Below are 12,515 nucleotides of genomic sequence, written 5' to 3' on the forward strand. Positions count from 1 at the left end.
GTCCATTAAGTCAAATATGAAGCTTACAAATATGAAAAGTCAGAAGCCTGATGCTACTGTATACCTATACTAGGATACTTAATCAGCTATTTTGTCTTCACATTTTAGCATTTGATTTGAGTCTGCATTAATTGTTTTTCATAGGTGTTTTTCCACAGAACAATGATCTGGTTTTAGAATCTTTGGAGCAGATGATCTCAAGGATTTCAAAAGTATCTTACAGGTCAACAAGACATAAATGAAGAGTAATTATTTACTTAAGAGATGAAATTATGCAAGAATCAATTCTAAAAAGGTACTGTTACCACTACTTATACTCACAACTACATATAGTTTCAACATAAATGACTCCTCAAAGGAACTAACGATGGGATTCAGTCAATCCCAGTAGAATACAAAGACAGTCATGACTGTAATTCCCTTCACCACTATTTAAAACCCTAGCACAAATTCTATGTGTGGAAATACTTTTGGCTACAATATCCAAGATACTGCTGTAAAAGCACTCACTGAAGTTCTTTCCCCCGCCGCACCATTCCTTCCCGAGGTGTATGTACTGTAATAGCTGATGAAGTCTGGGGCAGGCCACGCATTTTTGGCACAGTAAATAGGACCCTTTGATCCTGCTCCTCTTCTTTTAATCTGGGTGGAAAGCCCTCTAGTTATGATGTTCTACAGGGTACTTTTATATAGTCTTATATTATTTGACTATCTATAGTATGCATCATTTGTTTTTACTAGCTAGTTCATCAGATTAGAACACATTATTCTCCAAACAGCCAGTTGTGGAAGAGTTCAGAAAAATCATGACCAACTTAAATATTCAGGGCTTTGAGGGTTTTGCCCTATAGAAGTATAAACAAATGAACTCTCCAGACTATATTCCAGATAATAGATTTCAACTATCAGTTGTTTGGTCCCAGCCTCCATCCAAGGCTATCATCCTTAATACTGCAGTTCAACTTCAGTTTCTATTCCACTCTTCCACGAAATAAGCCCTATTAAAAAGTACATTGAAATCTCTCTCCATCTAAAAAGAGACATAAAAATCATCTTCCGAAGAGCAAACAATCCGGGATTTTGACAAATGGTTTACCAAAACTTGCTAGCTCCAGCAGGGCCAAAAAACTCCTTACTCATCAGCCAGGGTTCTGCAGCAGTCCCTTAGCATTCCTTCTCCCCTCTCCAATGACGGAATCCAGTGGAGAGCAGGTAATACTCCTTGTTCACAGATCACAGAATAGTTTGGGTGGGAAGGGACCTTTAAAGGCCATCTAGTCCACCCCCCCTGCCACAAGCAGGGAGATCTTCAACTAGATGAGGTTTCTCAGAGCACTGTCCAACCTGACACGGAACGTTTCCAGGGATGGGGCATCCACCACCTCTTTGGGCAACCTGGGCCAGTGTCTCACCACCCTCACTGTACAAAATTTCTTTAGATAATGAGTACATTAGGACATTAACAGACCATAATATAGTTCTTTAGGATTAAACCACTGTTATTCACAAACACTGCTACAGGGAAGTGTACCACACACTGACCCTTAGCCGTGAATGAGCATGCTACAGCACTTTGTGTAGAATCCTGCAGGATCAGCCTTGTCTCTGGTAGCACAAAAGATGGGGTTTGGGATTTGGTTTGGGTTTGGTTTTTTACAACCATTGCTGAAGTAAAACAGTAGTCTTGATTTAATTTTACACTTATTTGATAATAATTTAACCTCAAATCATCTTTCTAACTCTATTTCAATCTTAAAAAAAAACAAACCAAACCAAACAAACAAACAAAAAAAAAAAAACAGAAAAAAAAAAACACAAGAAAACCTGACAATGTCTTTTTTTGTTCATGACAAAAAAATATCACACCAAAGAGAAGCAGACAATACTGCCTCGGGCACTCTGATAGGCCTCTTTTTGAATTAGAGTTTACATTCTCTTCTTGCACAGAACCACCTAAAATAAAAAGAATCAGTAATAAAAATAGATCTAGTCTATCTTTTCCTTTACCAAATTTGCTTTGCTTGCACTTTAAACTTAAAGTAGCGCTCTGGGTAGAATTCCTGACCTTTGTGTCAACAGACTAAACACAGACACAACTTCTAAACTCCAATATTTCTATTGAAGACACTCATAGGAAACATCAGTACAACTGTGGATGGACAAAATGTCAATTGTTTCTGGGACGATGCTTACAACATTAGGCAAAAAAAACCCCAAAATCGCTATTCTTCATCTCTGGGGACCCTACTTTAAAGTCATTACTTCTTTGTTTCTTTTTCATCTGAATGACACTCTAATTAAAAGTTCTTTACAGAATTGTCTATATCTAGATTAACAGCTGATTGCAGATGCATTAAGCTTTAAGCAAAAGTTAACACTCATTAATGAGATTACCTGTTGTGATTAAGACAAACAAAAACAAACCACCTCACAAAATTTTGTGACTGAGAATAAATTGAAGTTAAAATTACTCCCTTAAATAAAGTCACACACACACTCCCTTTAAAAACAACTTTTCAAGTCTATTCAAAGTACTATCTTTTTGCAGTTATTGGAGTAACAACCCTACTCTTAAAGGAGCACATCAACATCAAGTTGATTCCATCAAGCACATCATCAGATTCTTACATGTGTCTAATGCTGAAATATTGAATGTTTCAGTAGTATTCAGTATCTCAATTGAGTCTCTCAAGAACTCTTTAAAAAGAATGACTCAAATTCGTCTATAAATTCAAGGAAAACTGTAAGTACAGCTAGCGCACAAAACTAATTTGTTAAAAATCAGGGGAAAAAAATCTCCCTAAAAAGTTTCACTTTAGCAGTTAATTTCAACCTGCAGTTAAAAAGGCACTACCTGTCAGTCAGTTTTCTCACCCAACTCTATCATGAAAAGAAAAACTGACAGATCACAGGAGCTTGCCTTTGTAAACCAATTCGGGAACTTTCATGCTTCTTATTTGTTAGGTTAAAGGTTAAATTGCTGACCTCTGCCCTCCTGCTTAGCAGCCTTTCCCTTTTTCTGTAAAGCTTTATTTTGGGGCTGTATTTACATGGATTAGTCTCTTTTCACGCTAAGAAGGAATCTGTTCACAGCCAAAGCCTTAGTTCTGGTTGTACAAAAAGCAGTCACAATTATTCAGCAGCAGACAATGACCATATTGTGGATTTACAAAAAAACCACCTCAGCCATGGCAAGTTCTGTCCTTGCTGCACAAAACAATAGAAGAAAAATCTTATCAAGCATTCAAGAGAAAGCAAACAAAGCAGGCCCACTGTGAACTTGATGAAGATGTCAAGCTCCTTTAAAAAAATATAAATCAACAAAAGAGTTTAAAGTCTTGTGAGCGAGACTTTCTGTGCTGAACTTTCTGTCTAGTTAAACAGTGCCAGCAGTAGCAATATAGTGCAGACTAGTAAGTACTTGTGAAATAGAAAAGATTGTAGACAGAAGTCATTAAAGCATGAAGCAATAAGGACAAACAACAGATCTCTTCCCACAAAATAACTTCCAGAAATGGAATAACATTCAGTTATACTTGTTATTAATATTTTGGGTTTTTATTAAATCTAGGAGTGTCAGCTAAGAACACACCTAAAACTGTGTTAGATAAAATTTATGATGACTTGCAATATGACAGAATCATTAAATTATACATTTCATTTATACTGTAAAAGCCAAACTGTGAACTGGTTTCAAACAAAACAGTTCAGACTGTTTTGACTACTTACTTGATCTGGACACCGCAGTCCTAGTAAGTTCTGTAAGTTCTTTGTGAAAGTCTTCCACCTTGTTTGTACTTAGAAGAAAAGAGATCAAATGGAAACAGAAAAACCAGCAGCTTAGGAGAATTAGAGTTCCCAAATACCACCTTTCTACTTAAGATTTGGTTACTTTTCCAATCCTGCTTTAAGAAGTTAGGTGTAGCACCATAATACCATGAAGATGGGATAGGAAAACTTGTGATAACCGAATTGCAGCACATTTTCAACAGAAAGCCCTTATGTAATGGAAAGACACCTAAATTTTGCACTTCCTTTGTGATTCCTAAACCTTCAGTATCTGTTTCTCAATGCAGAACAAGCAGACTTCAACCAACAAAACGTTTTCACTTTAAAAAATAAAGGTTGCTCTGAGAGCAAAGTTTACAAACTTTTGAATTACCAACTCTTAACTTAATCCTACTCCAGTAACTTTATGTTGAAGAAAATACTTCATCTATTTGGGAGGTACTGCTGTATTATCTAGAATTACAACATGTGAGAAAAAGAGAATGCTAAGAAGTAGCAGTATGTCTATTTTGCAGAGACAGAAATCTGCCAGTTCTCTCTACCTGTGAAAGTCCTATCGTGGAAACCACAGTGACAACTGTAGAATAATTTTAAGGCCCAAGCACATCATGACTTCTCCCAGTAGAGTTAAGGACTTCGATTAGTTTAAGTTATAACATTTGTGATCTAGTGGGAAGGGGGGGAGGGAGGGAGGGAGAGAGCTATTACAACACAAGGCTAGAACATGAAAAGTAAAGAAGGAAGTACTTAAACTACTCACAAGCTTCTAGTAGGAACAAGATTAGTAGTACATGCTACTCTCAGAGCCAATTCAAATGCAAATTTCATCCTTTCTCTCAAACAATGATAAACTCCCTCAGAGTTAATAGTTTCCTTCTAAGATTCATCTCCCTTTTCAACTTAGTGGTATGTTTTCGAGAAAAGAAAGAAGCACATGGTGAGTCTTACAGCAAGACCTTTTAAATTCTGTCATAAAAGAAGTAGTATAAACTACATTTCTTTTACTAATCCAGTGAACATTTCTTAAACTCTAACACACTTACACTTTGTCCATGCTATCGCATTTAGGCTTCTAACTTACCATGGGTTTTTTTATTTTTTTTTTAAAAAAAGAAAGAAATCCTTTAGCTGTACTACACCATTTTAGCTTTTTTCTTGAACACACAGCAAGAATTTATGCTACACTCACAAAAAGATGAAAGATGAGGTCCTTGGAGAGAAAGGCCTTTTGGCACACTACATGGTAAAGCTACAGATTTGACATACTTTTATAACGTCTGCTTTGGCGAGAACACAAAAACCCTGTACAAAAGCATGCCACGTCCTCCCAGACAGAGGTGTAGGGGGGATGTCTTACTCTTGTAAGCATTTACTTTCAAACGGTCGGTCGTACTTTAGAGACTATTTTGATCAGTTACCTTAGACTAACAAATTCTCTTTTTCTACATGAACAGTTTGACAGTCAGACTACAATTGTTCTCACAGCCCCATCTAACAAGAGAGGATCTTTGGCTGAAGTCCAGCAAGAGCCTTAAATTTGTCACATCGTATTTCCGATGAATGAACTGCAGCATCTTTAAGATCATAAAGTGCTTTGAAAATTCAAAGAAAAATTTCTTAAGGAGTTAGTATGCTTTTGCTTTCTTTATATAGGTATTTAAACTAAAATTGCTAGTAGATTCTTCCTACTTCCGCATCTCAAAAAACCAAAACGTTCTTTTAGCTGAGGTTTAAAAAAAAGAAAATGCAGTTGCAATGCACTTCACTCTACTAGCAAGCATACAATGTGTCAATAGTATACAACTAAATTTCTAGAACTGCTTAAGCTAGCTTAAGCAGTTATAACTCGTAAAAGAAACAATACAAGTTCTTTGTAATTTACTACCTCAATTTCTGTGAAGTTTTACTATTATGAGATGCCATGACAAATACACAAGCCCTTCATCAGAAATCCTTTAAAATCTCATAAAATGATTTTTCCCTTCCTCTACACGAAGTTTAAAAATAGGAAAAGAAATCCAGTAAAATAGTAGTATTTCATACAAAGCGTCTATTTTGTTCTCAAATTATCCATGCATGTAGTAATTCCAAGGAATGAGAGAAGATCATGCATCAAAGACACTGACTTATCATCAAAACTTACTAAAATAAGTTAAAACTGAAATCTGTAGCTTTAGTTTACAATGTCCAACATTATTTGCTTAGGAATGTGCTATGTTATGACATACACACTGCCCTAACACCAGAGGACTCGGCATTTCTAGCCAAGATTTAAATGGCTACCCATTAGCTTCTTGAGTTTGAGAAGCACCAGCTACATCAGTGATGAAACAAACAGCACAGACGTCCTCTGCTGCAAAGATTTTGGTATCACTGAGTATGAAAAGCACTGAAAACAAAGTTTGGTTTTAAACATTTTTCTTAAACTATGGTGAACAGTACAACATAACATAAAGCAGTATGCTAACAAAAACAATGGTAGACCTTAAATCTTGCATATAGTGGTTGTAAGTGCTATAACAATTAATTTAGTTCCAACTAAAATATACATCTACTCATTTCTCCCAAGTCATACTTAATTACTTAAGTATCACAGCAGAAAGGAAAACTAATGCAATTATAGATTATGTCCAGATTATATGACTGGTATCTTCTGGGCAATAAACTGTATTATTATTTCCCTCTATGATTTTCAAGGCTTTATTTTATTTAATTCCTGAAGCAAGGTAAACTCGTACCAGTGAAACCTCTAAATAATCGTGATAAAGTCTAAAAAATTTTTGTTTGGCTGTAGTTTTTTAAAAAGCAATACACCTGGATTTAGCGAGGCAAATTGCTTCCTTATATCTAAATTATAAGGAATGTCAGAAAATCTCCTGCTGTCAGAACTACACAGTGCTAAAATGCATAAAGGCAAAGACACAAACCCCACACATAGGCTAGAAAATATTAAAGCTTTATATGTGAATTGGAATTTGTCTTAGTAATCAAATTTTTGGAAGTCCTAACAGTCTTTCTATTCACCTGAAATGGTTGAAAGACAAAGTTACCAGCCATACTTGTCAACAAGTTGACTTGTTGTGCCCATCTGTACAGTATCAGCATCTTACTCCATCCCAATAATACCCACTGCACAAGAGGCACCTGTTAGGACTACTGAACCTAAGTCAGCCTGTTAGCCACGCTTCTGTATCAGCCTTGGAACTGCACCTTTTCCTCTGATCACAGTCATTACCCAGTATTTACCTAATACTACAAAGGAAAGAATCAAAGTATTAACACTATAAGTCAATATTTTCCCTATAATAATATTCAATTTTTTAAATAAAACCATGACTATTTTTTCCTCTTTTCCTGAATGTAAGTCTGTGGGAGTCGGTGAGAAGTGCTAGACTTGCAAAGTTCCTATGCTTGACATACTCATACGCGACACACACAACACAGACTTCTCACTAGATAACCTCCATGTACTGTCACTGTAAAGACACAGACTCCATTCTTTCTATTCTATTTTGCTGCCCTAGACTTTTGGCGAGATGGCATCAACATTTTATCAGAAGAGAGTACGGACAAGAGAACAGTGCTATTCGATGAAACTGAAAAGTAGAACATGAACGAATGCATCATTGAAGTACTAAGTGCAGAAATTCTGAATCCCAGACAGTAAAAAAAAAAAAAAAAGGAACAAATTTTGCATTTTCACTTACTTTAGGATGTTAAATGTTCTTCAAAAAAAATCCCCAAAAATGCCACACCCACTAACTTAGATTTAGTTAGCTAAGGGGAATTCCCAGCTTCCACAGAAATCACAATCATAAGACAAAAAAACAGTTTGGTAATTATTTTCTCTTATGGAGCTATCTTCTTAATAACAAATATTCACCTTAATGTTGCTAGTCACAGTTGCAGCTATCTTGCTTCACAGTTCTCAAGACAAAGATACCACATTTACATAAAGTGACGCAGTAAAAAAAGTCCATAAGTCCCCAAAAGACCTATGAATGTAACAAGAAAAAACGCAAACACAGCTTAAAGGTACAACTGAATGCTGGAATTGTATAAGGTACCAGAGATTCACGTGCTAGAAATATACGAATCAGCCATGCTGAGCACAGACATTTATTATTTCTAAACAATCTAGAGGGGAAAGGACAGAGAGACCACAGCTGAGCTGATGTAGTGATCACTTCCTTTCTCAGTTCACACATTTCATTGTGGTTTGACAGAGTTCTGCCTGGACTGGAATAAAACAATGTTTGCTTTTTCAACTTCTTCGGTTTCAATTAAGTTTTCTCTTCATACCTTATTAAGAGTACAAAACATCCTCCAGATGTTCCTGAAGCTTACATTTCTAGGAATCAAATCTTCAGATCACAGGATAATCCAGGCTGGAAGGGACTTCGGGAGGTCTCTAGTCTAACCTCCTGCTTGAAGAAGGGCCAAGTGTGAGGTCAGACCAGGTTGTTCAGGCTGTGATCTAGTTGGGTCTTGAAAACCTCCAAGGATGGAGATTGCACAGCGTCTTTGAGTGACCTGGTTGAATACTTGACTGTCCTCATGGTGAACACATTCCCAATATTCAGTTAAAATGCCTCTTGATTCAGTCTATGTCATTGCCTCTTGTCCTCCTGCCAAGCACCACTGTGAAGACACTGGATATCTCATCTTGATGAACTCCTCATAGGTATGGAAGGTCCCCTGAAGCTCCTCCAGGCTGAACAAGCCAAGTATTCTCAATCTCTACTTGCAGTGCAAATGCACTCACCACCTTGGTGGCCCTTTACTGAACTTGTTCCAGTTTATTGAGGTCTTTCTTGGATTCCAGAACAGATTTTTTTCCTTCTGCAGCCAACTGTCATGGTAACTAAGAGGGAGCCTTCTATATCAAGCAATGGAACAGGCTGCCCAGGGAAGTGGTTGAGTCACCATCCCTGGAGGTACTTAAAGGACATGTAGATGTGATGCTTAGAGACGTGGTTTAGTGGTAGACTTGGCAGTGTTAGGTTTATGGTTGGACTCAATTATCTTAAAGGTCTTTTCCAACCTAAATGATTCTAGGATTCTATGATGCTATAAGACAGTCAATGGATAATGCTGCTTTCATTCATAGAATGGTTTAGGTTGGAAAGGACCTTGAAGATCCTCGAGTTCCAATTCATTTCATAAGTTATTAACCAAATAAACATTTAATGCAAGATTGTTAACAATAACATGAGCAATAAAGCTACCTGTACAATTGTCTGTCCATAGTTAATAACACGAATCAGTATCTCCCATTTCAGCATGATGCAAGTGAACTGTGAAATATATTAAAGCTTTCAATTGCAGTTGATACTTAAGAGTCACATGGAAAACATCCTTTGCTACACAAACTTTTGCATAAAACAAAATAGACGCATGTTTAACCATTCCACAAGCCAGACAATCTCCCACACTAGGACTGTTATAGCTTTGGAGCAATTCATTCTCCTCAAGACCACGTCAGAAGATTGATTTAAGAATTAAGAGCATTGTAAGTGACCAATAGCATTATTATACTAGACATGAACTTCAAAAACAGTTGTCTTTGTTAATTTTGGGATCCATGACATGGGAAGAAATGTTTTTTTAAACATGCCTGATAATTTGCTCCTTATGCACCTTTTATACATTTCACTTTTCTTAACAGTAACTGCTCCTTGCCATTTAACATACATTCCCTGACTGAAAAAAAAAAAAAAAAAAAAGTTGATACACATTCTTGGTCTTCTGGCTACCTAGCCAAGAAGTAGAAAAGACTAATGGAAGTCTCGAGGTCTATATTTCTAGAATGGTGATTTGCCTGGGATGCAGCATAGCTGTTAAATACAGTTGATGCTGAGAACCACCAACCAACCACCTTCATTTAGAACAGGACAGAATATTGGGGGATACACAAATCAAAGACTTCAGAGAATAAAGGGCACCTCTTAAATATAAAAAAATCGGTTGGGAAAAACTTTTAAAATATTATTCAGAGAGAATTAGGAACTTCAGAATATATGAGTTATAAAAGGAATTATTGAAACATTTTTTTTTTACTCACTAAAAACCATTTCTGAACATTTTGCACCTACAAGTGCATACAACAAACCTAAAAACACAACTAAGTGAAACTCCCACAGAATAAGTTGGTTTAGGGAACAAAATGTATACTAAATTCTCCAATTAAAAACCTGTAAAGTAGTTTCCGTGCTTTTTAACCCACCTTCCCACAGCAGGGAATTAATCCCTCCAGGGGGATGCAAACAAACTTCAAAGAGAAGATTATACCCAGACACTAGTACTGTACAATGTAATGTTTATGGTCAAATTTGTTCAGATTTTCTGGCACTAGAATCCAGGTCAGATGTGCAGAAACAAAGACTAGTTATTAAAAGGGCTCCTGCAGTTACATCAAATAGTCGTGATGGCATAGAGCAGTAGGACAAGCCGAAAGTATTCCCGTTACAACTCCTATGGAGGCTTTGGCAGTAAAGGAAAGAGTTGCAGCTATTTGACTTTTGCGGATTGTAATAAACAAATACAGATACAAAAGGAGATAAGTGGCTTTCCAGTCAATAAAATATAGAAATCCTTTCTATCGGTTCATTATACCATATATAGAATACACACATGATCATTTCATAAAAGATAAAAGGGATATTACTTCAGTATATGTTGACTAAACATAATTATTTAATTTTGACATCCCTCCTTTTCATGACATTCTAGAGACTGATCTCACAAAACAGTATCTTGAACTAAATTCTGGGATTACGAATTTCAACTTTTGCTTTTCCTGCTTATCTCATCAAGTTCTTCAAGTTCAGAAAAAAGTGAAATCAAAAACTCACAAATATACTTACATGTTGGTTTTGTGGTTAAGGGACTTCTTGAGCATAAACATAAGAATACTTGTCAGAAATAATATTATAGAAAGACACTTGTATAATTATGGCTTGATAACAAAGTTTGGTAAAAATAGTTAAATCATAAGCTGTGTTCACACCTTATTGCTAGATAAAATTATTTGGTCAAAGGAAGAATTCTGGAAACTGATATAATTACTTCTGTAGAACAGTAAGGAGGAGGAAGTAAAAATAAATTCCACACAAGAAGTTTTAGAGTATTTTTTGTTTTAAAACTACCCATTCCTTATATGAGCAGCAAATACAAATGTGAAAATGCATTTACTTTTTCAACCCAATGAAGTAAATTATTTCTATTTAAAAAAAAAACAAAACAAAACAAAAAAGAAATCATAAAATGGCTCACAGTCAGGGAGAGAGGCAAGAAATTCTCATTATTAGTCCTAACTGTAAAAGATTCCACAAAATCACTAATTAAGATATCTTTAAAAGCTAGAACAGCATAATATTAAATATACTTCATTATCTCACAATACATGGTTCTTAAGAATAGATTTAGCCAATAAATAGGTAGAATTGCAGTGCAAAACCGTACCTTTCCCAATGCAGCTGATTCCTGAATAGGTTACTTCTGCATACACTTCAAAGGTAGTTTCAGGATTTTGTCTGAAAGAAAAAGAAAAGTATTTAGCACATTGAGAATTTTTTTTCAAGTGCGCTTTCAATTACTTGGTCAAAACGTGTTCTAAGAATGCATATGTAACAACGACAACTTCACAAACTTGATTTCTTGTTTTATAGTCTGTGATGATTTCACACCAGATCTTTCTGCCTCACTAGTACGGAACAAGATAGGACCGAAGCTTAGATGAGTCAGTATGAACAGGGTGTCTAACAAACTTCCATAGAGAAAAAAAAAGGATCAAAACAATAGAAATCAAGCACACAGAACCAAGTCAACTCTATTGTTGTGACTAGTCTGCATTTCTAGATACTAAAATACCACAGGCCTATCATTCAGAACTTTCCCAGAAAAAGAAAACCATGCCTTTTATATCACTTTTCAGAATGCTGGTCAGATAGAGAAACAACAGTTTTTTCAGTTCTTGGCCATAACTGTAGTTTTGATTACATGTACAACTTACAAAAGCCAGTTCTTTTTACTTCACCTTTACTTTCAAATGAGAAAGTAAATCACCTATGTGTTTGTCCTGGATTTTTTTTTTTTTTTTTTCCAGAAAAAAAGATAATCCTGAATACTCTTTTTCTCGTCACCAAACTGAAAACAGTCACATTGTCCAACATGGGACAAACAACCCAGATTCACATTTTCATTACTGTGACCCTTGAGTTCAACTTCATGACACCTATTTACTCAGGAAAAAGGGGGAACAAAAAAAAAAAAAAGCAGCTGCAGTCAAGAGCATGCAAAGTAATTTTATGCATACATTATTGGAAAACTTAAGAGGCTGTATTTAGGATGAAGACAGTTCCCCTCTTTAATACCTGTCAAAATATTTCTACCTCTTTGTCAAAAAAAAAGGCCACGCTGAAGAATATTACAAATGCAGAAGGTTGCACCTCATGAGAGTCCAGAGTCTTAAATCCAGAAAGCTGCCAGATGCACTCAAAATAAAGAAATAGGTGCAATAGTCAAAAAATGTACCAAATTCAGCTACAAAATGTAAATGAAGCTTGAGAAAGAATATTTATAACTCTACTCCAGAGTTATACCAGTAATAAAAGTTAATGATATAGAACGTAAGAAAAAAAACCCAACATATTTAGTGTACATTTTCAGTTCTTACTAATGTAACTCCATAAGTGAACCTCTGCAATTACATTTCATAAGGAGCA

The 12,515-nt window shown here is 35.8% G+C and overlaps 1 protein-coding gene across 1 annotated transcript in view; it reads right to left on the reverse strand.

Annotated features, from left to right (window-relative positions):
- The window catches only part of DENND1A (DENN/MADD domain containing 1A), a gene marked incomplete at its 5' end in the record, with an annotated part of 202,056 nt that extends 190,727 nt beyond the window's left edge, over positions 1–11,329 (reverse strand). Inside the window, one exon of the mRNA XM_009892358.1 lies at positions 11,254–11,329. Within this exon, the coding sequence (XP_009890660.1) occupies positions 11,254–11,329 (76 nt within the window). The remainder of the gene's footprint in view (positions 1–11,253) is intronic.
- Between the last annotated feature and the right edge of the window lie 1,186 nt (positions 11,330–12,515).

This window comes from Charadrius vociferus, unplaced genomic scaffold (genome assembly GCF_000708025.1).
Source record: "Charadrius vociferus isolate BGI_N301 unplaced genomic scaffold, ASM70802v2 scaffold549, whole genome shotgun sequence".
Lineage (NCBI taxonomy): Eukaryota > Metazoa > Chordata > Aves > Charadriiformes > Charadriidae > Charadrius > Charadrius vociferus.